The sequence below is a fragment of the Danio aesculapii genome, chromosome 9 (assembly GCF_903798145.1).
Source record: "Danio aesculapii chromosome 9, fDanAes4.1, whole genome shotgun sequence".
In the NCBI taxonomy this organism is placed as follows: domain Eukaryota; kingdom Metazoa; phylum Chordata; class Actinopteri; order Cypriniformes; family Danionidae; genus Danio; species Danio aesculapii.
In genome coordinates this window covers 46,962,428-46,989,697 of record NC_079443.1, presented here as the reverse complement: position 1 = coordinate 46,989,697, position 27,270 = coordinate 46,962,428, and the positions used below count along the sequence as shown (strand labels likewise).

Here is a 27,270-nt window from a genome sequence, read left to right as displayed (position 1 = left end):
TCCTGGAGGAAAAACATCACGTAAGACCTGCTGAAATGAGTCTGCTTTAAAAACAGTGGTGATCAACCTACTAGGGGTCAGGATAGATTTATTAGGGGTCACCAAATTCACTGTAGTTTGAGGGTTAAGAGTATAAAACTAAATAGATACAGTTAAAGTCAGAATTATTATTAGATTATTTTCAAATATTTCCCAAATGATGATTTACAGAGCAAGGGATTTTTCACAGTAATTACTATAATATTTTTTTCCTCTGGAGAAACTATTATTTGTTTTATTTCCGCTGGAATAAAAGCAGTTTTTATTTTTTTTAAACCATTAAAGGTCAATATTATTAGCCTATACTATATATTCGATTGTCTACAGAACAAACCACTTATACAATACCTTGCCTAATTACCATAACTTGCCTAGTTAACCTAATTAAGCTAGTTTAGCCTTTAAATGTCACTTTAAGCTAAATACTAGTATCTTGAAAATATATATTATGAAATAGTATTTACTGTCATCATGGCAAAGATTAAATAAATCAGTTATTAGAAGTGAGTTCTTAAAACTATTATGTTTAGAAATGTGTTGAAAAAATCCATTAAACAGAACTTGGAGTAAAATATACAGGGGGTCTAATAATTCTGACTTCAACTGTATATCTGATTGATGATAAACCAGTTCCATGTTATTAATATTACCATTTTAAAAGGGATAGTTCACTTAAATATCAGAATCAGTTTTATTGCCAAGTGTGCTTCACACACAAGGAAATTGTTTTGGCTACAGAAGCTTCCAGTGTACATAAAGTGACAAGTGACCAACACAAAATAAAAATGGAAAAAAAAAAGATAAACATTAAACAGATGAGGTTAGTGAAGAAACCTGGATGTTGAGTTGTATGTACAGATTGTTATACATATACAGGTTATAAGGTGCTGTGTACAAGTGTGAATGTAGAGAGTATTGCATTGTATATTGATATAAGGTGCTGTGTACAAGTGCGTATGAGAAAGTATTGCACATATTTATTGCACAGTAGGGGAATATTTAACTGTTCATAAGGTAGACAGCCTGAGGAAAGAAACTTGTCCTGTGTCTGGCTGTTTTTGTGCTTGGTGCTCTGAAGCGCCGACCAGACGGTAACAGTTCGAACAGGTAGTGTGCTGGGTGTGAGGGGTCCAGAGTGATTTTGCGAGCCCTTTTACTCACTCTGGAAGAGTACAGTTCTTGAAGTGTAGGAAGGATATGAAAGTTTGCTCACCTTTTACTGGCCCTCTATGGGTACCAGACCATTATGAGTTTCATAACACAAAAGACAATATTTAGAAAAAAGCTGAAAAGCTGTAACCATTGACCTATAGTAGGATAAACCAATACTATAGGTGGCAATGGTTACAGGTTTCCAACCGTTTGCAAAATATCTAGTAAACGAATTAATGAAAATGAAGTAAAGGGTGAGTAAATGACAGAATATTTAGTTTTGGGTGAACTACACCTTTAATAATCATCGCAAGCTTATTTAGGCAATGTCCACATGTACACCGGTAATTTTCTAAACTGAGTTTTCATCATTTGGATGTATATTGGATAAGTTCATATTCATATTTAAATGCTTATTTTAATCTCTGTTCTTATTTTCTAGCTTGTTGCCATCTTGCGACTTAATAAAAAGTAGATTAGTGTAGGCTGCATCCGGACATTTTTGTTTCCGTCAGCTTTATACTTAATTAAATATAGTAAATGTAAGTTGATAATGGTGTGAATCAACATGCCAAATTTTGCCATTGTTATTGATATTTTAATATTTATGCAATTAAACAGTTAAAACGATTATCCCTCCTGTGATTTATTTATTGTTTATTTATTTTTTCTCTTTATAAAATTTCCCAAATGATTTTTAACAGAGCAAGGAATTTTTCACAGTATTTCCTATAATATTTTTTCCTCTAGAGAAAGTCTTATTTGTTTTATTTTTGGCTAGAATGAAAGCAGCTTTAATTTTTTAGCCCCTTTAGCTTTGATTAGCCCCCTTAAGCATTTTTGTTTTCTCTATTGTTGTTATACAATGATTTGCCTAATTACTAGGGCTGCACAATATTGAAAAAAAATCTGACATTGTGATATTTCGTTTTTCTGCGATATATATTGCGATATACTTTGTTATACTTGGAAAGTTTTTTTGGTCACACTTTATTTAAAAGTTCAGTTTATTTACCCTAGCTTTTACCCTCCTAATTTTCTCCTTATTAATAGTTATTAAGGTCATTTAGGTATTGGGTAGGATTAGGGATGTAGAATATGATCATACAGAATGTGCTTTATAAGTACTAGTAAGCAACCAGTATCTCAATAACATAAATGCTAATAAACAACTAGTTAATAGTGAGAATTGGTCTCTAAAGTGTTACCGAATGTATTATTTTTGATTGACTGAGATGATTCTGTAGGGGAGTGAATCATGCAGAACATGTAATAAACAAACTACAAACATAGATAAATGCAACAAAGCAAAGATAAGAGTGAAATAAACAGTGCATGCGTTTTGGTTTTGTATATGTAAATGTAAAAATTACACTGCAAAGTCAACTCAACATTGCGTACGTTTCCGATGTGACTATTGCAGATGCACACATAGCCATATCGATGCTGAAACGCTATATTGTGCAGCTCTCCTAATTACCCTAGCTTGGAAGTGAAGGGTCATTAAGGATTTGTAATGGTAAAATAAGGCTCTGCTGGAAAAAAGTTTGAGGCGCAAGTTCACAGTGATGCTTCAAAGTGGCTATGATTTAATGTGTGTGCGTTGTCTGTCTGTGTGGTCTAAAACCAGTGATTAATCCCTCTCTTTTTTGATCAGAATGCAGGAATGATTTTATCCGTCAGCAGAAGTGCCTATAAAGAGTCTAAATAAGCTGACAGTCAGCAGAGACAGCAGTTTGGATGGCAGGATGCGACTACATGGGTCATAAATCTCAGCATCCATTACTAAAGTCTAATTACTAAAGCTCTTTTTCATCTCTGCATCAACGCTGTCTGATTCATGAGCGCGCAGGCTTTAAAGAAGACTTTTCCACACGGGCTTGATAATTGATCGTGCGGTTTCGAGAGAAGAGGCGTGTGTTTTTTGGTGCGTGTGGTGGCGGGAATGTGATGATGCAAGCAGCTTTGGCGGGCGCCTGAATTTCGCTCCTCTCCGAACATCAAACGGGAGGATGGAAGGTTCTGGCATCGTGCCTGCGCTGCTGCTGTCATACCGAGGACCCCTCTGTGAGTCTGTGGCTGCCCTTCAAGTGCCTGTGGCATGTGTATATAAAAAAAAAATCAACCCTGGAGGTTTGGTTTGCCTGAGGCTAGACTGGAGGAGGCTTGATGTGGGCGGCTGCTGCTGTTTCTGGCAGGTTGGGAGGTTGTGGATGTGAGGTGTCACCTGTGATGGAAAGCGTGACTGTTAAAAAAAGCTGTGCACATTTTTTTGGTTGGTGCATTAGTGAATAAAGGTCTCATTAATAGACATTCTGGCATGAAATAGTTTAGCCAGAAATGAAAATTCATTCATTTGCTAAGCCTTGGGTTGTTCCAAAAGCGTTTGACTTTGAATTTCTCCTACAGAACATAAAAGGGTTACTATAATGCCCTTTTTATAGGACGTAATCTAAGTCTCAGGTGTCCCCAGCATTTGTCTGTAACGTTTCAGATAAAAAAATACCTTATAGATTATATAATATATTTATTTATTACACAGCTCTTCGGGCTCTTATTACTGCCCCAAAACATACAATTAGACACTAAACATCGTTCTAAGCCATAATAGTTTATTAATCCTTTAATTAAATACAAAGCTGACAGAAATGAAAACAGCTGATGGAGTATACACTAACTTGCGCATTGTTCAGTCACTAGATGGCACCAAACTGTCAAAAACACAAAGCTGACGGAAATGAAAACAGCTGATAGGGTATAAACTAACCTACGCATTATTCAGTAACAAGATGGCGCCAAACTGTCAAAAACACAAAGCTGACGGAAATGAAAACAGCTGATAGGGTATAAACTAACCTACGCATTATTCAGTAACAAGATGGCGCCAAACTGTCAAAAACACAAAGCTGACGGAAATGAAAACAGCTGATGGAGTATACACAAACCTACGCATTATTCAGTAACAAGATGGCGCCAAACAGTCAAAAACACAAAGCTGTCAAACTAAACTGGCTGAATAAAGCCTACAATAACTTTGAGTTGAGGTTTGGTACTTTAGGGTGGAAACTATCAGATCATTGTGAAAAGCTCAACTCTTTTTTTTATTTTACTTTTTGGTTGCTGTGTTAGTGAATAAAGGTCTCATTAATCGACATTCTGACATGAAATAGTTCAGCCAAAAATTAAGCTTCACTCATTTGATTAGCCTCAGGTAAGCAACTGTCCTGGATGTACATTATCCCACTTATGACACTGCTACTTGCTCCAAAACATAAAATTAGACACAAAACATGGCTCTGAGCCGTTACAGTTTATCAATTCCTTAATTAAATGCAAGGCTGACAGAAACAGAAAAGCTGATGGAGTATCCACTAGCTTACACATTATTCAGTAACAAGATAGTGGCAAACTGTCAAAAACACAAAGCTGACAGAAATGAAAACAGCTGATGGAGTATACACTAACTTTACACATTATTCAGTAACAAGATGGCGCCAAACTGTCAAAAACACAAAGCTGACAGAAATGAAAACAGCTGATGGAGTATACACTAACTTACACATTATTAGTAACAAGATGGCGCCAAACTGTCAAAAACACAAAGCTGACAGAAATGAAAACAGCTGATGGAGTATACACTAACTTTACACATTATTCAGTAACAAGATGGCGCCAAACTGTCAAAAACACTGACACCAAATTAAAACAGCTGATGGAGTATACATTAACTTTACACAGTATTCAGTAACAAGATGGCGCCAAACTGTCAGAAACACAAAGCTGTCAAGCCAAACTGTTAGTGAATAAAGGTCTCAGTAATAGATGTTCTGGCATAAAATAGTTCAGCCAAAAATAAAAATTCATTCACTTGCTTAGCCCCAAAAACATTTGACTTTGAGTTTCTCCTACAGAACAAAAAAAAAGGTTCATATTATATCATTTTTACAGGATGTAATATAGGTCTCAAGTGTCTCCAGCATATGCCTATAAACTCAAAATATAGATGATTTATTACACAGGTCTCGGGAATATTGGATTCTAATTGGTTAATCACGGCATTCCAAGGTCTGTTATGTTAGAGATAAAGAACATCCAGGATGATGTTATCCCAGAATTAAGCCTGACAGGATTATCAGCCTGTGGTGCGTTGTCATACATCTATAAAAAGTTGTTATACATCTATAAAAAGTGTTTAAAAAGTATTGAAATTACCTTTAGGATTCCTGCATATGCACAATGAGTTTAAACTCCACTCAACATGCATTAAGACAAGTCACTTTTGACTGTCAAATAGCGGCAAGCGAACATCTTTTCACTGCCTACACAGACATCACTGTGCTTACCCAGACAACACTAAAAACATGCAATCCCATCACAGCCCTGTGATGACATTTCCACCACATTTTTGTGACTCAAAGCCTGCTGTTATCCATTCAGACCTCCAGTGGGTCAGTCAGTGCAGTCAGCTGGGCAGTGTGTGGGGCACAGGGTGGATTTGAGGTGAGGTTTGGTGCTTCAGGGTGGAAAATACCAGGCACAGCTGTTGACTTTGGCCATTTAAGTAGCTGGGCCTTTTGCCCACCTGCGGCCAGAGGACAAGTGCCATGTTCCAGAAGCCAGAGAAGTTCCAACCACATCCAACCAGTGCTGAAGGATGTTGTGTAACTGGGCATCATGGCTAATGCACTGCTGAATAGCTGCGTGTGAAAGAAACCTCCCTGTAAGAAGCATACATGAGTCATCAACATGAGCGTTTATTGAGTTCTGGAGGGTTTTTGGTTTTGTTCTTTACATTTTGAGCTCCTAAATTTAAAATAATCAAACAAAATGTTCATAAATTAGGGGGAAAACTATCCTAAAATTTACAGTGCTCTCAGAACTTAAACATTTTCATTTGAAAAGTATTTTATGGTCAGCACAATTCATTGTAGTAAAACAAATGTCAGTATAATTTTTCAGAATTTCCCATTTTTACTTTTGATTTGATTTTATATACATTTGTATAATGTAGAGTTAATATTTAGTAATGGGTATTTTATATGTTTGCTGAATAACGGTTGAGATGCGTGTGAATTTACATTTACCAACAATAAATAAATACATAATTTAATTACTTTAATACAAACATATATAATACATTAAAATATATTAAAATATGGTATAAGCTATAATAAACATTATTAAATTATATAATCTGTAATAAATTATTCATATTCTATTTAATATTGTTTTATGTAAGCTATAGTATTTTAAATACAATATATACAAATATTTATTGTATAGATAGACATATATATATTTTCGCAGAATAAAAAAAAATAAATAAATAAAAAAAAAAAAAAAAAAAAAAAAAAAATATATATATATATATATATATATATATATATATATATATATATATATATATATATATATATATATATATATATATATATATATATATATATATATATATATTTATATATTTAATACAACAGTTCTGTCTAATTGGCTGATAGCCGTGTGATATTCTGCCAGTAACAGCACTTGTCCAGCCTCTTTCTTTCAGAAGGAATGGTGGAAGAAAGTAGTTCCTCTTACAAAAGGGTTTTTGAAACTCTTCGTGTTTGATTTTCTTTTTGATACGATTATGCTGTCAAACTGTTGTATAAGTGATATATCACACTCAGAGCTGTGCAATGTGGCTTGGCCTGTGGCCTCGTGCCAACGCACGCCTCCCACCAGTGCCGATATACAGCCACATCGCACTGCTACTCGTGTGATTTTGCTCATATTTATATATATATATATATATATATATATATATATATATATATATATATATAGCCATATATATATATATATATAGCCATATATAGGGCCATTTATATCGAAGTTTATATTTAGCAGAACCGTTATTGGTGTTTTTTAACATCAAGTTTTTATGAGGTGACTTGTTAGCTCAATGCTCAACCCCCAACCTGAAGGACCAGGACATACACACATACACTACGGACAATTTAGCTTACCCTGTTCACCTACAGCACATGTCTTTGGACTGTAGGGGAAACCAGAGCACCTGGAGGAAACCTACATGAACACAGGGAGAGCATGCAAACTCCACACAGATATACCAACTGACCCAAACCAGCGACCTTCTTGCTGTGAGGTGAAAGTGCTACTCACTGCTCCTCCGTGTCGCAATATACAGTTGAAGTCAGAATTAACCACCCTTTGAATTTTGTTTTCTTTTTTAAATATTTCCCAAATGATGTTTAACAGAGCAAGGAAATTTTCACAGTATGTCTGATAATACTTTTTCTTCTGGAGAAAGACTGATTTGTTTTATTTCGGTTGAATAAAAGCATTTTTTTTTTTTTATGAACCATTTTAAGGTCAAAATTATTAGCCCCTTTAAGCTATATTTTTTCGATATTCTACAGAACAAACCATCATTATACAATAGCTTAAACTATTATGTTTAGAAATGTGGTTAAAAAAAGCTTCTCTCTGTTAAACAGAAATTGGGGAAAAAAAATAAACAGAGGGGCTAATAATTCTGATTTCAACTATGTATATAATAAAATACATATAATTGAACATTAAACTCAGTGTTCTTAATTACAGGCAGCTTTCTAGATATATATTTTTTCACACTCAAGCAGTTGACAAGTACCCCACTCCCCCTCACACACACATACACCATAAACCTCTACTGCAGAGCGTCTTTATTAACAAATCTCCATGGAAATGAAGTCTTACACAAATCAAGCCTGTAACATCAACTACACCTACACTGGAGCAAAGAGCGCCAAGCCCAGTCAAACCTCCAGTTTCTTCAGCTGCACTTCAGAAAGACAAATCTGTCGTCTTAATATAGACTCACAGCTGTGAGGCCAGAAGGAATGCAGGGCCCGGCCGAACTCAAAAACTCACACTCAAAAAATCCTCCGTCTAATCAATGTGCGTGTCGTCTTCTTCCGACGCAAGCTTTGATGACCCTAGCAAAGTCCGGTCGCCATTGCCAAGACTAACAGAATCTGATGCATGTGCGTGTGTGTATGCATGTGTGTGTATCTTGTATTCCTCACATTGTGGGGACATTTGACCACTATGATGTAAATCGCTCATAAATTGCACTGAATGAAGTATTTTATAAATGTAAAAATATTGATTATTTCCTGTGAGGGTTGGTTTAGGTGTAGGTTTTTAAAAATCATTACGTCAATGGGAAATACGTATAAGTAGCTGTGCAAGTGAGTAAACCCACTGCCTAAAAAGCCTAGATTTTTGATTTTGGATGTTTTCTTGACACACTTTGGGCCCATTAGTATCAATTGAGCATCGTGTCAACACCACAGCCTACCTGAGTACTGTTGCTGACCATGTCCATCCCTTTATGACCACAGTGTGACAATCTTCTAATAGCTACCTTCAGCAGGATATTGCACCATGTCATGAAGCACTAATCATCTCAGACTGGTTTCTTGAACATGACAGTGAGTTCACTGTAATCAAAAATGGCCTCCACAGTCACCAGAACTCAATCCAATAGAGCACCTTTGAGATGTGGTGAAACAGGAGATTGGCATCACGGATGTGCAGCCAACAAATAAGCAGCATCTGTGTGATGCTATCATGTCAACATGGACCAAAGTCTCTAAGGAATATTCCCAGATTGTTGAATCTATACCACAAAGGATTAAGGCAGTTCTGAAGGCAAAAGTGGGTTCAACCTGGTACTAGTAAGTTGTACCTAATAAAGTGGCCGGTGAGTGTGTATCACATACTATGTCACATGCTGTTAAATTTAGTCATTTACAGATGCTTTTATCTAAATCAATTGGGGGGGGGGGGGGGGTGTCACGGACATAAGCGAAGAGGGTTGAGGAGTCGCAGAAGAAAGTGAACAGCGGACAGGGGAGGAGGGCGGTTGAGCAGGGAGATCAGTAAAATTAGGTGCCGGATCAGATTTCAGAGGTGCTGGATCCGGCATGTTCTGGCACAAATTAAGCCCTGGTTTTATGTTCAATCGACTTAAATTTGTAAAAACTAATAAGTTAACTTATTTCCTTCATGTTGTCCGAGCACAAATCGATTTGTATGGAAGCCAGCATTTTTTACACTGTATTAATTAAGTCAACTTAATCATTTAAGCTAACTTAAATTTAAATGAATTGAAAATAAAGTAATTAGGTTGTCCAAATAAATCTCAAGATTGTGTTGTTTTAGTTTATTTTAAATAAGTAGTTTGACCAGGCAGCAAAAACATTTTTTGAGCGTACAGTAACTAAAAACTTGAAAGATGAAATTACGGGTGTTTTCACTCCTGCCTTATTTAGTTTGACTGAATCGCACAAGAGTTTGTTTTCCCTCTTGGTGCGGTTCATTTGAGCAGGTGTGAATGTAGGTATCACACTCGAGTGCCCACTAAAAGCGGACCAAAAAAGCATACAGAGACCTACTTGAAGAGGTGGTCTCAGTACGCTTTCAATCGAACACTGGAGCGGTTCATTTGTGGTGAGAACATGAGCCGAACTACAACAGACCCGACCGCAGAAAGTACTGCGCCTTTTTGGACTAATCCAGCTGCTGCAGTCCGTAATACAATTCGCTGGGCATTATGGGATGTGGAGGAAAAATATTTGTTGACAGAAAACAATTTTAAACAGAGAGAGGGAGAGAGAGAGAGAGAGAGAGAGAGAGAGAAACATGACCTGATGGATTGTTGGTAATGTTTCCGGAAGATGACCAATTAGCTAAATGAATTCACGCCTCCTCCTGAAGTGACTTGCGATGCACCTTCACCGTTTGCAATGCATTAAAACATTGTTTTCCAGCCGCAGCCATACTTCATTCTTGAAATGTATAGATTGTCGTAAGTGATGTATACAAACTGAGTAGTATACTATGAGCAGGGATACAATCAGCCAGCGCAGTCGTCCCTCCAGTAAAAAGCGACATTTTGTGTCTGCCGGTTTGTTTACTTGCGGGAGTTTCATTAGCATTTTCCCACACGTTAATTCCGACCAATCAGAATTAACGCAATACATAATTTAGTTATTTAAATTAATACATAATTATTATGTATTAACGTAATACAAAATGTATTACTTTACAAACTGTATTGTAAATAGATCATATAAAGCATTTGCATATTAGTTAATAACATAACTGAAATGAATGTAAAAACTGATAATCACACACATGTACATGAGTACAAATTAAACTCAATAATGGGATAAAAAAACTGTGGAAAAATCAGATTCCACATGGGTCTAGTGATTTATCATTGCTTGCAATACACCTGTAAAAATGTTCTCATACAATAAAAATTAGTCTTGATGCGATAACAGGGATAAAATCTACAATCTGGCATCTGCCTTCACAATCTGGAAGTGGTTTAGTCAGGACTGTACAGTGCAAGAAGAAATAAATGTAGTACAGTAGCATGTGTGCAATACGGTTTGGCATGAGTTTGAGACTGTTTACAATGAGATTTACTGACTTTTACTCCAATTTCACTTCATAATGTCAGTCCTGAGTTTGAAAGAACGTCTTTTTGTGACCATGGATTTATATCAGTAAATGAGGAAGAAATCATACAAATTTGCTAATACTTTATGTCCAGGAAAATACCTACAATGGCTTGAAGAACAGAGATTGACCATAAATTGCATCAATCATACGTTTATTGTCTTTACGGCTGATTAGTTTAAGCATTTTATCTTCTTTTCCTTCAGCTACAGCGATGGCAGAATATCTTTACTTCTGTGCTGCATATGTTACGCTTACATTTTTGGTTCTAAAAATAGTACATAATTCTATCTAGAGAGACAGCACTTTTTTGTCTCTACATATAAATTATCATCATTAATATCTGTAAATATTGTGATAACAATTTAAAAAAGCATAAAAATAAAAACATAAAAATATGTATATTTAAATATAAATATGCTACCTGACAAAAGTCTTGTCGTCTGTCCAAGTTTTAGGAACAACAAATAAAACCTTGACATCTGAAGGGGCTTATATGAAAAGCAAAGGCCTCTAGATTACGCTTATATTACTAAAATAAAATATGATCATGCCCTGATTTTTAATTATTTAATTAAGACAGTAAGGTCTGACTTTGCTTAGACAAGTCTTGTCACTTAACAGAAATAATGTACAGTATAGAATATAAAGTCATGCTGCAGTGGAAAAAGAATCAATATTGTGTATGACTCCCATGAGCTTGGAGGACTGCATCCATACATCTCTGCAATGACTCAAATAACTTATTAATAAAGTCATCTGGAATGGTAAAGAAAGCGTTCTTGCAGGACTCTCAGAGTTCATCAAGATTCATCTTCAATGCCTCCAAGACTTTGGATTCATCTTCAATGCCTCCTCCCCAATCTTACCCCAGACATGCTCAATGATGTTCATATCTGGTGATTGGGCTGGCCAATCCTGGAGCACCTTGACCTTTTGCTTTCAGGAAGTTTGATGTGGAGGCTGAAGTATGAGAAGGAGCGCTATCCTGCTGAAGAATTTCCCCTCTTATGTGGTTAGTAATGTAATGGGCAGCACAAATGTCTTGTTACCTCAGGCTGTTGATGTTATCATCCACTCTGAAGATCTCTCGCACGGCCCCCATACTGAATGTAACCCCAGACCATGATTTTTCCTTCAACAAACTTGACTGAGAATCTTGGGTGCAGGTTCCAATAGGTCTTCTGCAGTATTTGCGATGCTTGGGATGCAGTTCAACAGATGATTTATTGGAAAAAATCTACCTATATATATGTATATCTATCTATATATACCTATATATATATCATTCCGTATAAATCTGCAGATTTTTTACAAACTTCTGCTCAGAAATAGCAAACAATGTCCACAGATTCTATCCCGCTCTGTATGTCACCCATTTCTAGCACACACACACACACACACACACACACACACACACCAGTCATGTTGTCATACGGTCTCTGCTCAGCTCCAGGCCAGCCAGTCTGTGCAACAGGCAATCTTTGGTTCAGCAATCGCGACTTTACCACAGAATGAGCCGTAAAAACCACACTCGTCTCATGAATCATGCTGAATCTGGTTTTATTTCTTGGAATTGAAATGTTTCTGCTCTTCCCATGATCTTCAACTGGTGTTTTGACTATATTTAACTGACAATAGTACTGCTTCATCATCTTTGGGTCGTTTGCCATAAACGTTTAAAGGGATTTTTTACATAGGAGTTAAAATTGTCATCCTTTACTCACCCTTAAGTCATTCAGAGCACATGTGATTTGGCTTTCTGTTGTGAAAGAGACGGAATGTTTACTGATGTGTCACTGAGTGGCGATGTCAGGTCCAAAAAAAAGCACCATGAAAGCATGATAACAGTAGTCTGTCTGACTCAAGTGCGCTATTTTAAGGCTTATGTTAAGTCATACTGTGGATTTTACTTAAATGTACGTCGTCTGATACATTTGCTTTATATAAAACGATTAGTTACTTTTTGACGTTTTTTTCTAAGCGATTAGTTCTTAATTATTAGTCTTTTGTTCAGGCTTAATGCCATGAATTTGTAAGTTAATTCTTTCATTTCATAGATTTAGTAGGACTAATCGAGGAACCATTTATTCGATTTTATAATTTATTATTAAAGTATAACATTAATTAAAACAAGGATATGCATTAATAAGACGTGGTCGTGCAAGTGAATTTGTAATTTGAATTATGTTCAGAGCTCCTAGTTTAAAATAGACTAACCGTCAGTAAAACTATGGTATAAGATATCACACACAGCTGTCTAAATAAACAGGCTATAAAATACACAGTTGATCACTTAGGCCTATAAAAATATTATTAAAAAAACAGTACTTAAAGAAAAAAGCACAAGAAAGAATGCCGCTTTAAAACTGAAACTTATTTTATCAACGTGCTTTAATTTTAGACAGTTATTTAAGATTTTTTAGTTACAAAAAAATTAGAGTTAGACTACTAGAGCAATTTTATGTTGGAGCAGGATCTGAGCAGTATTGGTTTAATTAAAATTTCACGTTTTTTAAGTTGACTTAATATTTATAACTATGCACAGTTCATTTACTTAATTTTAAGCAATGATTTGACTCACTTTTTAAAGTCATGTAATTGTAATGCGTGTGCTGTGCGTGTGTGTTTTATCACAATTTGTTTGTTTCTTTAATGCTTGTCTTATAAATTTTTTTTACACATTCGAAGCTTTAAGTTTCACCATAATTCATAATCTTGCATTCATAATTTTTGCTATTTTTTTTCCTCTTAATGTGTTTTTATTTTTTATTGAATTGGCTTTGTCAAATAAGATGGCTTTGTTTAAATAAGACAGTTTATCATAAAAACACATTTAGAATATTTATAGGTGCTGTATGTAAGTTTTTGACTCTTCTAAAGCATAAAAACACCATAAAATGGTTGCAGATATTTAAGAAACATGCTGAGTAAGCCATCTTGTTTATTATACTACCATTTATTTTTAATTTTTGAACAGCAAAAGAAGATATTTTGAAAAATGTTGGAAACCTGTTATTATTGAATTCCATATTTCCAACATTCTTCAGAATAATTTCTTTTGCGTTCAACAATTAAAAATAAATGGTTTGAAACAAGTCGAGGATGAGTTAGCAATGACATAATGTTGATAAACAAGTTAGTGAGAATCTGTTTTAAAAAGATTTATTTTCTACATTCAAGAATAATTTTAAAAATCCCAATAGATGAAAAATAAACAAATATCTCATATGAAAAGATTTAAGGGAGAGTTCACCCAAACAAAAAGAAAATTCTATTATCAGTTACTCATCTCACTGGTTGATCCAAACCAGTTTAAGTTTGTTTGTGTGTTTGTTTGTTTGTTTTTTTGTTATAATAAGATATTTTGAAGAATGTTGAAAACCTCTAACCATTGATTTCCATAGTAGTTGTTTTCCTTTTATGGATGTGCCGATTTCCAACATTCTTCAAAATAGCTTCTTTTGTGTTCAACAATTTAAAAAAAATGGTTTGGAACAAGTCGAGGATGTGTTAATGATGACATAATTGTCATTTTTAGAATACATGATTAAATAAACACTGTCCTTTCAGAAACTCACATGCTCTTGTTCTTGTTTTGTTTTTGTATTGTATTTTTTATTTTTTTTTTGTAACATGATGATGGTGATAAGGTTTATTAACAAAAATACCCAATAGTTGAAAAAACAGCCATAAAAATCTCTTATAAAGAGATTTAAAAGGATAGTTCACCCCCCCCCCCCATTCTACATTGAATAGATTTTTTTTTAGCATCGAACACAGAAGAAGATATTTTGAAAAATGTTGGAAACCTGTAACAATTGACTTCTATAATAGTTGTTTTCCTTCAATAGAATACCAGGTTTCCAACATTCTTCAAAATATCTTCTTAAGAAATAACTTTTTTTTTAAATAGATTTTTTATAGCATTGAACACAGAAGAAGATATTTTGAAGAATGTTGGAAACCTGTAGCCATTGACTTCTATAGAAGGAAAACAACTACTAGAGAAGTCAATGGTTACAGATTTCCAACTTTCTTCAAAATATCTTCTTTTGTGTTCAACAATTGGAGTTAAAATCAAGTCGAGGTTGAATAAAAAATGACATCATTTTCATTTTTAGAATAAATGATTAAATAATGACTAAACTCTGTCCTTCCAGAAACTCACATGCTCTTGTTCTTATGTTTTTTTCTGTGTGTTTTTCTAACAGGTCGGTGGTGATGCCGATAGCGAATGAGTTTTCTCCAGACGTGGTGCTGGTGTCCTCAGGCTTCGACGCTGTGGAGGGCCATCCGCCACCTCTGGGAGGATACAAGCTCACGGCCAAATGTGAGTGCTGTGCTTTTCCCTGTACATAGAGAGATTCTCATGGGATGAAAAGATGAGTCACTGACGCAGAAGTCAGCCTTTGTCCCACTCCTCTTTCTCTCTGGCTCATTTCTCATGTCTTAAAAGCTTTCATTTCAGTTAAATTTATCATGTGCTAATGCCACAAAAACAAGAGACCACGCTCTTGTGTGCAAAGTCTAATCCCCAAAGGGAGGGATTGTACCAGTCATCCTTTCTCATACTTCCAGATCCCTGATGTTTTTCCTTTTTTTTCGTTCCCATGTGTGCGTAATATCAAGATGGCATTCCAGGCTTGTTTCTAAATCAAACATTTAATGATTGTACAGTGCTTGTTGTCCAAAAAGACTGCTTTTATCCTGTTAGAGGGATCATAAGGCCAGCTCTTATAGATTACATCTCTTTGCTGAAAGCTGTCCATATGTCAGTGCTGGAGCGTAAAGTAGAAACACTGCTCACTAGCCCAGAGACTAAAGAAAGGCAGGTTGTCCTTTATTTTAAATCTTTTAAATCAGATTGATTCCATCTGCTGATCTAAGAAGGGCTCAATGAGCTGTGACAACGCTTGGTTTTGCATTTATCCGCTCATCTTTAAGGAATAAGTCATCCATTAAACAATTGTGCCATTATTTACTCGCCCTCATGTTGTTCCAAATGTTTTATTACATTTTTTAAATGTTTATTATGACATTTCATAGTGACCAAAAAGATTTAAATGAGTTCTAAAAAGGCAAAAACAAAAATACGTAGCTTTTTTAATGTTAGGACTCTTGAAAATAATGCCTATAGGCAATCAAAACAGGTGATTTTGCTCACATTTTAAGATTATAAGGATGAATGGCATGCCATCAGTCTATAGAGATTTCCCAGTATTTCTCTGTTGCAATCGGGAGATTACAATAATTAACCCCGAAAAAGCCAAAGCAAACACTAGCAGATTACTATGGTATAAATACAGCACTACAACATACAAAAGAGTGAGATCGACTTAGTGTCACTTACCTGATCTGTGATGATTTGTTCAGCTGTAGTTTGAAATTACGCTGAGTTTTTCTCCCATAAGGACTTATTATGCAGTCTCTGTTGCCATCATGTGGCGGAACATCAACCGTCTTTGCTCTGCTCAGAATGACAGGCTGATAGATGCCAACGTGCTGTATCTCAGAAATTATAAATATTTAAAATAGGCACTATCCTCATAAATAAACTGCATAGATGCAATCTAAACAACTACATTCTCGACTAAAAAAAGCCTCAAAAGTACATTATATTGTACATTTATATTGTCTTAGCAAAAAGTCAGTCCCCTCTATGTTTTAGCTTAGTCCTGGATACAGAAATAGATCAATATCACCTGACTACAGTGATCTAGCTGAGTTATGAATGTCAAGACAGAAAGTTAGGCTGGAGCTTTGTATAGATTTATACACACAGACTGAAACTTTTAACTCTAGACAGTAGATACAGTATGTTCACAGTAATGCACAGGAAAGCCTGTACACAAGCGTTCTCCAAATCTCTCTTTTTGTGTTCCCGTAAAAGTTTGGGATGAAATGAAGCATCTTTATTTTTCCACGTTGGAAATTGTATTTCTTTAAGGATGCACAAGCACAGTATGCACATAATTAGGCATGTCTCTGGTGCAATTTGTGTTGCATTTGAATACATTGAGCCAAGTGTGTATCAGTTTCTCTGTGGTTGAATTGGGCTGGACGCTAGACGTGCCGAAGAGCGTCCCCATTGGACCGTATCGTGCCAGCAAAGAATTAAAAACGAAATAAAATCATCCGTGATGGCCTTGAATATGAATCTTTGGGAAAGGGAGGTATAGTCAAATGCATATATTCAAACAAAGATCAAAAGAGCCTGGAGCAAAACGCTAAGCCACATTTATTAAAATTAAACCTGCCTCATATTACGCATTTAGGCCCAGTAAATCCAGAGTGCCGTCTTTTTAACAGAGAGAATATGATGTAATACTGTCTCTTTTTTCCCCTCATCTCTGTCATTTTTTTTTTCTTCAGCTCTGGTTCCTTTGATCAAATGCCATCCACCGGTTTCTGAAAACGCTCTGTAACCCCCGCTTGTGTTTCCCGTCTCCCCCTTTGGCAGGTTTTGGCTATCTAACCAAGCAGCTGATGGGACTGGCCGGTGGCCGGCTGGTGCTGGCGCTGGAAGGGGGTCACGACCTCACCGCCATTTGCGATGCCTCTGAAGCATGTGTTTCTGCTTTGCTTGGAAACGAGGTAAGAGCTGACGGGAGATCAGGCGGCTGGGGGTGACTCAGGGATGGACAGGGCTTTATGAATGGAGGGATAGAGTGATAACTTCCTCCAGGGTTTAGCTGTATAGATTTTTTTTTTTTTTTTTTTGCTGTTCTGGTTATCAAGATTTGACTTAATACAATTTTTTTAAAGCAGAATGTCATATTTGGAGATCTAATGGCATTGAGCACAATTTGAAAAATATTGACAGTTTATATCAGTGGTCACCAAACTTCTTCCTGGAGGGCCGGTGTCCTGCAGATTTTATCTCCAACCCTAATCAAACACACCTGAACAAGTTAATCAAGGTCTTACTAGGTATTCTTGAAACACCCAGGCAGGTGTGTTGAGGAAAGTTGGAGCTAAACCCGGCAGGGACACTGGCCCTCCAGGACCGTGATTGGTGAACCCTGGTTTATATAGTAGTGTTATTGAAGTATAATTATTATCATACGTTGGGTTTCCATCCTAATGTGAAGCAAATCTTTTCAAAGTTTGCAAAAAAAAAAAAAGGAAAAAAATTGAATGTGATCTAGATTAAAACATTTGTTAAGACACACTTTAGGCTGGCTTGCGAAAATTTTAATTGAACATTTATTAAAGTAGCTTTAAGTAGATTAGAGTTTAAAAGTAGTTTTAAGTTTAAAGTACTGTAGCTCAAGAGTTTTAAAGCAGTATTAAATTTAAAGTAGCTTAAAGTTTAAAAGAATGTGAGTTAAAAGTAGCTTAAAGTTTAAAAGCTGTGTTAAGTAGTTCTAAGTTTTGAGTAGCTTCAAGTTTAAAGCAGTATTAAGTTTAAAGTAGCTTAAAGTGTAAAAGAATTTAAGCTTAATGTAGTTTTAAGTTTAAAAGTTGTTTTAAGTAGCTTTAAGATAAAAAAGAAAGTTTAAAGTACCTTAAAGTTTAAAAGAATGTAAATTTAACATAGCTTAAAGTTTAAAAGGATTTAAGTGTGAAGTATCTTAAAGTTTAAAAGAATTTAAGTGTGAAGTATCTTAAAGTTTGAAAGAATGTAAGTTTAACGTAGCTTAAATTTTTAAAGAATTTAAGTTTTAAGTATCTTAAAGTTTAAAAGAATTTAAATTTAAAGTAGCTTAAAGTTTAAGAGAATTTAAGTTTAAAGTAGCTTAAAGTTTAAAAGTTGTTAAGTAGTTTTAAGTTTGCAGCTTAAAGTTCAAAAGATGTTTTAAGTTTAAATTAGCTTAAAGTTTAAAAAATGTTTTAAGTTTAAATTAGCTTAAAGTTTAAAAGATGTTTTAGGTTTAAAGTAGCTTAAAGTTTAAAAGAATTTAAGTTTAAAGTAGCTTAAAGTTTAAAAGTAGATTTAAGTTTTATGTAGCTTAAAGTTTGAAAGTGTGTTTCCATCAAGTTTTTAGAGTGGCTGACTGTTGTATTGGTAAGCTAGCAACCAACAATAAACAAGGCAATTATAATGGAGACAGCTGATTGGTTACATGAGTGTAATGTTTGCTACATCTAGCGAGTTTATTCAGCAAAATTGTTTCCATCTACAATTATTCACATGAACACTTTTTCATCCCAAAACCACCACAAGCAAGCGTAAAAATTTGGCATTTCATCACTTGTTTCTTATGCGATACTTCAAAATGCACATTAACACAGAGTGATGGAAACAGCTAAAGATTAAACATTATATAATATTTTGTGCATCTAAATTTAATTTATGGTTTGGAAGTTGTTGTGTTTTGTAATTTTTAGCATTTAATATAAGGCATTTTGGTCATTTTACATTATCTTTACCAGAGGTCCCTAGCTTGAAATCAGATATGTCTGTTCTATGTGATTGATTTGATAGAAGGAAACAGCTCTGAGTTTTAGTTTTTTAACATTATTATTTTTTTTTTTTGTGACTTTTTTCTTAAAACCAATGAGCCCACATTTTTTTTACAAATACTTATATGGTTAGAGTTAGAATGCTGGTTAGGGTTATGGTTAGTTGCATTATGCATGATTTTTTAGAATTAATATAGTAAGTGCTTGGAACATCTGTAACAAATACACCTTAATATGAAGTGTTACCATATTTTACATTACAAAAATATCTTGACATTTTTAAGCATTCCTGTGCAGTCCATACTGGATTTTGCACCTTGATGTTTGTGTTTTTAAAGCATTGTGTTAAATTTCAAACCATATGAGTTAATCTTGAAGACCATTATGTGACATTTCAGCATATGAAAGTAACTAATAATGAAAATTTTAGGTGTTATTTCTATTTACTAAACTGAACCTCAGTCTCTATTTTCTCTTGGCTTGTCCTTCCTCCACCCACCCATCTTTTGTGTAGGGTGTCACAGACGGGATGTTTGTCACAGGGTGTGTGTTTTTAGCAGCACTCCCTTTACGCTGGCCCGACACCAAAGTTCAGCCGACACGCTCATAGTCCAGTCTGAGGGTGGAGGGAGTAAAAGAACCGCGAACGCTTCACTTATTTATTGACTCGTCTGTGTGTTTCAGGATGAGGCATCTCTTTAATGTTCCCATCTCTCATTTTCACTGCTGTTCTTTCTATTCATCTTCTTCATTCAGGACGTTTCCTTACTCCATCTAAATCAAATGTGCTCTCGTTGTGGCTCTGCCTTGCTGTCTAAACCGTATCGTAAATCTAAGTGAACCTCATAAGTGAACGATTTGGAAGATTCTACATGGACAATAACATCAGCTGAAGATGCAATACTGCAATGGGATTAACATACATGGCACAATCAAATATCAGGCCTGTGATGGCCAAAAATGAGGCAGCTTATGAGGCTTTTGAGCAAAGCCTGATTTACTATTTCATAGATATTTTGTATTTGCTGTCTCTACCAACAGTCCAGTCAGCAAATGTACTTTCATAGATACAGTTTAGGTCAAAATTATTAGCCCTCCTGTGAGTTTAATATTTCCCAAATGATGTTTAACAGAGCAAGGAATTCTTCACAGTATTTGCTATAATATTTTTTCTTCTAGAGAAAGTCTTGTTTTAGTTTAGCTAGAACAATATATATATTTTTTAAACCATTTTAAGGTCAATATTATTAGCCCCTTTAAAGGTGCAGTAGGTGATTGTCTTCAAAAACATTTTTGTTGAAAGTCTTTTCACATTCCAATAGTAATGATTAAAATAAATGATCTAAATGTATTTATATTAGAAGTGGGCCGTTAACGTGCTGCATTATCGTGCGATTGAAAAAAAAAATTGCCGTTAATCTAGAGCTGGGTCTATTCTACGCAAGCTATGATGACTTTCACCTTGATAATTTAGTGTGGATGTATACCTGTCTGACAAACAAGTGCCCTACTGAATCAATTCAGCAGGATGCCCTTCTGGATCTTTCACTTACTTTGAAGACACTACTGACTACGCTTACATGGACATCTGTAATAGTTATTTGTCTTAATAGACAATATTATATTTAAGGTGTTTACGTGAAGTGCTTTCATGTAAGAGTTTTCTGTAATTTTGGGTGACTTTAACTGTATTTCGGCAGTTTCACTTTCACTCATGAACATTTCATTCATCCCCCGTGACAAACTGGGGTATTAGATGTAAATAAGGAGTAAAGACTGGTGAAAGATGTTACGGAATTAAATAACGCACGCTGAATTGAAAACTTCCGCATTTCGCAGTGTGTGTGTGTGTGTGTGTGTGTGTGCGTGCGTGCGTGCGTGCGTGCGTGCGTGCGTGCGTGCGTGCGTGCGTGCGTGCGTGCGTGCGTGCGTGTGTGGTCCTTTAATGTGTGGATCTTGTTGGAAAATACGGTGAAAAGTCCTACATGACAGTAATAGTTTGATTGCAGTGTTTACTTTAATAATTCCACTAATATATGCATATTCCACGTCTTAATTCCATTTCTGTTTAGTTCAGTTGTGACTTTAGTCGGATTAAGGTAATCAGAAATCGCTGTTTCCAGTTTATGTAGGCCTACAGTTTAAAATTCAAGTTTACCTGAATAAACAGTCAGTAAACACAAGTACATCTTATTGAACATCAATTATTTTCATCACCAATTATCACAGTAGAAGCTTCTCAAGCAGTTTGTGATACATTTTGGAAACGGGAGATGAGCCCCTGGTCTAATGCGCCACCTGGCTTGAGAAACCCGCTCTCAAAGACTTACTTTTAGTCATTATTCGAGTAGCACACATATTCTGAATGCCTTCGGCAGAATTCAAATGAGCCATTTTAATCTAAATAATTCCAAGATTTCAGTGAGATTAATCTAGATTTCAAGGGTTCACACTTAGATGTTGTTTGACAAATGTTAGCAGGTTTGGCATGCTGTCCCGGGAGAGAACCCTGAGCTCGGAGATAGTTGAGCCCAGGGCTCCTGCCTGGTCAATAGAGCATGTAAGGGGAGTACGAGATCAGGTGGTTCTCGAGAGCTCCCTGTGGTAAAGGAGGAAAAGGGGTGGATGGGGGTTTATACAGAAAACGAAGGTAAGAGAGTAGTTCTAGCTAGGCTACTTATAGTGAGTTTTAGATTCATCTGATTGGCTAACTAATGATTGTAGATGGGTGACCAGCTGCAGTCAATCATATCACGTGCTCCTCTCGAAATTAGTTAAATGTATCTATTCCCACCTATAATTTATATGTATTTTTATATTCTTCATAAGGCATAATACTAAACAATTTTCATCCAATCAATTACCACAGGTATCTCAAACTGTGTCAACACATTTACATTTGAATTTCTGCACAGATTCTTTAAGCAGACAGATATGTCACTCGCACGTACACGTGAAGCACAGATCTACCGCTGATAGAGAGACATCAGGCAAACTCTGCATCAACCTGAACTTCTTTCTGAAAGACCAACGTGGCCTTGTATCCATGAAAAGAAAGATCGTTTCTGAAATGGCTTCTGCCAAAAATGCAGAATCAAACTTTTCTAAATCCTCAATATCAGAATTACTTTTGTGCACTGGAGGGCACCACGGCTGAAGTATTACGTTTAGACAGGTTTGTTTTAAAACTATTTTACCCACGCAAAGCTTATGTAGATTGTGTTCTTGTTTATGAATGGGTTTATATGCACGGAAGTGTTGTTCAGCCACTGAAAACGTCCGGCAAAAGATTGGCTATTTTCAAGTTCATGTAGTACCTTTTACAGCATGGATAATGTAGTCGATTAAAGACCTAAGCATTCATTTAATTATCCAAGTGTAAAAGGAGATGAAAACAAGCGATGTACGAGGATCAGCAAGCACAATTGAAAATGAAAAGCCACTTGTTGTCTTTGTAACATAATTGTAAGTGTATTGTAAACAGATGACAGGGTATTTCTGTTTTTAGCACTCCTTTTTTTCTTATTTCCTTTTTTTTTATTTAGTTGAATAACGAAACATAAGTAAATAGTGCTCTTCGACCTAACCAGATTTACTGAGGTGAAGTTTGATTTATATTCACACATTCGTTCATTTTTAAACAGTGACAGCCTGTGACGCTCCTAGTCTAACGCTGCTTTGAATATTGGATCTGAAATAGCGTGTAAGTATGACTTCAATACAACATTAGCACTGTTTCATTGACTGTGAATAATGTATTGTATAGTCATTGCCTGATTATATGACTTCACTATTTATAATTTGCAAACAATACTTTTCTGAAATTATATTACTGAGGAGAAAGTCTGAATGTGCGAATATAAAACCCACTTTACCCCAATGCCAGTTTTGGGGAAATATAATTCCTGCACCCACTGGCCTGTCAAGAACTACGCTTGACAAAGTGCGTGTCTCCATAGAGTTTTCTAACTGATGAATGACATGATCTAGTGTTATATCTATTCAGTGCGCGTTCGCTTAAGGAGGTGTGGCTTTGGACGGCAGGGAAGGGATGTAAAATTTTTAAGCTATCATGCTAATGCTAGCATTCTGGCAGATCACCTACTGCACCTTTAAGCAATATTTATTTTCGATTGTCTTCAGAACAAACCGTTATTTATACAATGACCTAATACCTAATTCCCCTAACTTGCCTAATTAACCTAGTTAAGCCTTTAAATGTCACTTTAATCTGAAAACTAGTATCTTGAAAAATATCTAGTAAATATAATTTACTGTCATGGCAAAGATAAAATAAATCAGTTGTTAGAAATGAGTTATTAAAACTATTATGTTTAGAAATGTGTTGAAAAAAAATCTTCTTTCAGTTAAGCAGAAATTAGGGAAAAAAAATAAACAGGCGGGCTAATAATTCTGACTTCAACTGTAAATTGAGTGTTGGTGTAGCACCTGTTCTCCCATGAGCCTCTGCTTCAAACAGACTCTAGAGAGTTCAGACTGGATCCACATCAACTTCACCTCCGCTTCACTGCAATGATAAAACACCTGCTTCCGGCCAAAACTGAGCACAGGCCGCGCTCTCATTTCCTAAAGTCTGCTGTCTGCATGGAGCTGCTCTACTCGGGGCATCAGTGATGTCCTGCAAGGGTCTGCAAGTGAATGAGGCCCACAGAAAAAAAATAATGTTACTGAAACAGTGCCTACAGTTTTCATAGTTGGACAAAAGTCTATTTTTTTATCTTTTAATCTTTACAAAATGTCTTGGAAATTAAATAGTGTCCTGCATTTACATTTATGCATATTTATGTAGTTTTATTATTTAGAATTAATATGTATAAAATTTCTTTATTTTCCTTCGGCTTAGTCCCTTTATTCATCAGTGGTCGCCACTGTGGAATGAACCACCAACATATGCATTACACAGCGGATGCCCTTCCAGCTGCAAGCCAGTACTGAGGAGCATCCATACACACTCATACACACACATACACTACGGCCAATTTAGTTTATTCAGTTCACCTATAGCGCATGTCTGTGGGGGAAACTAGAGCTCCCAGAGGAAACCCACGCCAACACAGGGAGAACATGCAAACTCCACACAGAAATGACAACTGACCCAGCCGGGACTCGAACCAGCGACCTTCTTGCTGTGAGGCGACAGTGCTAACCACTGAGCCACCGTGTCGCTCCAGTGTATAAAATTATTATTTTTATTTATTTTGTTATACTGTATTTATTGTCAAATGATTAATCATGATCAATAGCATTCAAAAAGAAGTTTGTACTATATTTTGTATATGTATTATTATATATATTCTAGGGGTTGCACCGACTAGTCGACTACTCAGCCTGATCTCACGAGCAAAAGTATTTTATACTTTGTCAGTTTAGTGGCTAATTCATACGAATTCGTATGAGTTCAGTCGTACGAAATTGTATGATTTTAAAAAGGAGGCGTGGCACCTAACCCCACCCCTAAACTCTAATTAGATCGTACAGTTTATACGAATTTGCCACTAAATCAAAAAGTTACGAATTGCTGTGAGATTGTGTTGGACTACTCAACTAGTCGACCTTAATGCTCTGCTGTGACTCTTTTTGATTGACGTCGACTAGTCGCACTGCACAAATCACGTTTTTTACCTGAACTACATAACATCATCACACACTAATGTGGTTCACTGAATGAAACTGCCCTCAGATTATTTAAAGTCATTTTTAAAATGTTATTTTTCTTATGTCAGCGTCAAAGATTCATGTGAACTATGAATTGTCAAACAGATGGCAGTTAGATCGTTTCAAACCAGAGCACCTGGAGGAAACCCACGCCAACATTGGGAGAACATGCAAACTCCACATAATAATGCTAACTGACCCAGCCAAGGCTTGAATCAGCGACCTTCTAGCTATGAGGCGACAGCGCTACCAACTACACCACCACATGCAACATTTTAAAGTGGCCGCCATCTATTATAATGTGTATAGGTACTGCCAGTCTTCAAGACTTGTGAAGTATCACAAGCAATGTATCGAAATTCCACTGATTTCCTGAAATAAACTTTGGCTATCTGACAGCTCTTTGATAAGGAGGAGAATTTTCTTTCCTCTCTATGCAGTAAATCAACTCTGAAATGTTTTGCGTTTTTTTCGTGATGGTTTAATTAATACGCATGGGATTCAGTGTGCAAGATTTGTTCATGTGACGAACCTTTAGAGATTTATACTTTATTGTCAGAATTTTCTTGTGAAACAATATCGACATAACAATCAATATTACATACACTTCAACCAAAAAGCAACAATATGCAACTGCTGTTACAAGTTTACAAGTTTCAGTAGCGTGTGTTTTTTTAACAAGCAAACATAATAGATACATAATAAATAGGGTCGGCTATTATGTTAGGCTTAAGTTTGCGAGGTGTCGTCAGCATAGCAATGGTAGGAAAAACCATGTTTGTGACCCGAAGTGATATCATGTGAATGAAGAAGTGAAGCGGTCCAAGAACAGAGCCTTGAGGCACCCCACACAGAAGGCATGTTAATCAAAAAGTGCTTCCCGACATGTTCTTGTAACTTTAAAAGACATCACATCATATAATGTCAGATTCAGGTGAGTGACGGTCACCTCTGAAAGCATCTGGGTGTGAAAACTGTCCGTCTAGAGCTGCTTTACTGCCTCATCTGCTGGTGCTCTGCACACTGAGCATTTTAAAAGCAGGTGAAGAGTAGGAGCCACTGTTATAATGAGTCTCGGATTTCCTCGGAAAGTGACTCAGATCAGTTCCCTTTGCTCTCTTTCTGTGGTTTAATGTTGTTTGTGACGCTTCCCCTGACGTCATTGAGCTCATGATGGTTGAGCAGATGTTGTTCTCCAATTGTGGTCATTAGCAATTATATGATAAACAGCATCCTAATAGGCTAATTGTTGCCAGTCGGCATGAGCTTGTTCTCTGTGTATAATAGCTACAGCTACAGTATAATAGCTACAGCAAACATGTAGGCTTTACCTACACTGTAAAAGAACGCTGGATTTCACACATGTTGTCCCACCATAAATCGTTTAAGTTAACTCAATCGTTTTTACAAATTTAAGTGGATTGAAAATAATACAATTCAGTTGTCCCAGAAAAACAAACTAAGAGCTGTGTTGTTTCAACTCACAAGTAGTTTGAACAAGGAGCAGAAGTCATTTTTGAGTGTATCAGAGTTTGATTTGCAAACTCTTCTGATCTGTAATGACTGTTTGTCAGGTCACATTAGATTATTCATCTTTTAAAGCTAGTTTTGATCAGGTGGTATTGACCAGATGTAGTTTTAGTCATACAAGACTGACACGTGTGTTTGTTTGAAGGTGAAGAAGACCATAATCAATGCATGTTTTGCAAGATTCCTTTATCTGTAGGATTTTATTAAACTCTCCTGCTTTTATTGTTTGCAGAAAAGTCTTTTATGAAGTAAACTGACTTAGTTATACAGTAAAGCTTTTTCCAAAATGTTAAGGTTTTAATTATACATTAAAGGTGCTGTATGTAAGTGTTTGACTCTTCTAAAGCATAAAATACCATAATATGTTTGCAGATATTTAAGAAACATGCTAAATGAACATTCTTGTTTATCTGAAAAACAATGCTGAAGTCAGATATTCTGCTTTGAAAATGTGTGTTACGTGACGCTGTCTTTGTTTTGGTTCTTTTAACCTGCCCACTGCCACTTTAGCCAATTATATTTCAGCACCCCGGGTTGCCTTGGTGGAAAACAGCGAATTTCATTCATTCAGTCATGAAGGCTCTCAAAGCATGCATCAATGCAAAATGCGACCTCCGGTGGACAGTAGCAGACTCCAAAATGAGATGCAGATTCAGAATTCAACATCAGGCGGTTATTAATTAGTAAATAATATAAATATTACGAACATAAACATTAGGTACGCAGGTTACATTGTAACGCCGTGTCCTGAAGACACGCTACGTGATGAGATTTGCAGTGATAAGCAATTGGACTGTTTGCAGTTTGGCCGTTTTCTGTCAAATAGGACAGAAATTTAAATACAGCCATTCAGAAGCACAGAATATATGTGCACTCATTGCACTCCAATGAAATGGTAAGGTTTATTATCTAATTAATACATATTAAACCTCTAACATTATTATATCT

The 27,270-nt window shown here is 35.8% G+C and overlaps 1 protein-coding gene across 2 annotated transcripts in view; it reads left to right on the top strand.

Annotated features, from left to right (window-relative positions):
* The window catches only part of hdac4 (histone deacetylase 4), a 431,285-nt gene that overhangs the window by 388,731 nt on the left and 15,284 nt on the right, over window positions 1-27,270 (top strand). For both annotated transcript variants that reach the window (XM_056465891.1, XM_056465892.1), the window contains 2 exons: window positions 14,922-15,040; window positions 17,171-17,304. In XM_056465891.1, coding sequence (XP_056321866.1) covers window positions 14,922-15,040; window positions 17,171-17,304 — 253 coding nt within the window. The remainder of the gene's footprint in view (window positions 1-14,921; window positions 15,041-17,170; window positions 17,305-27,270) is intronic.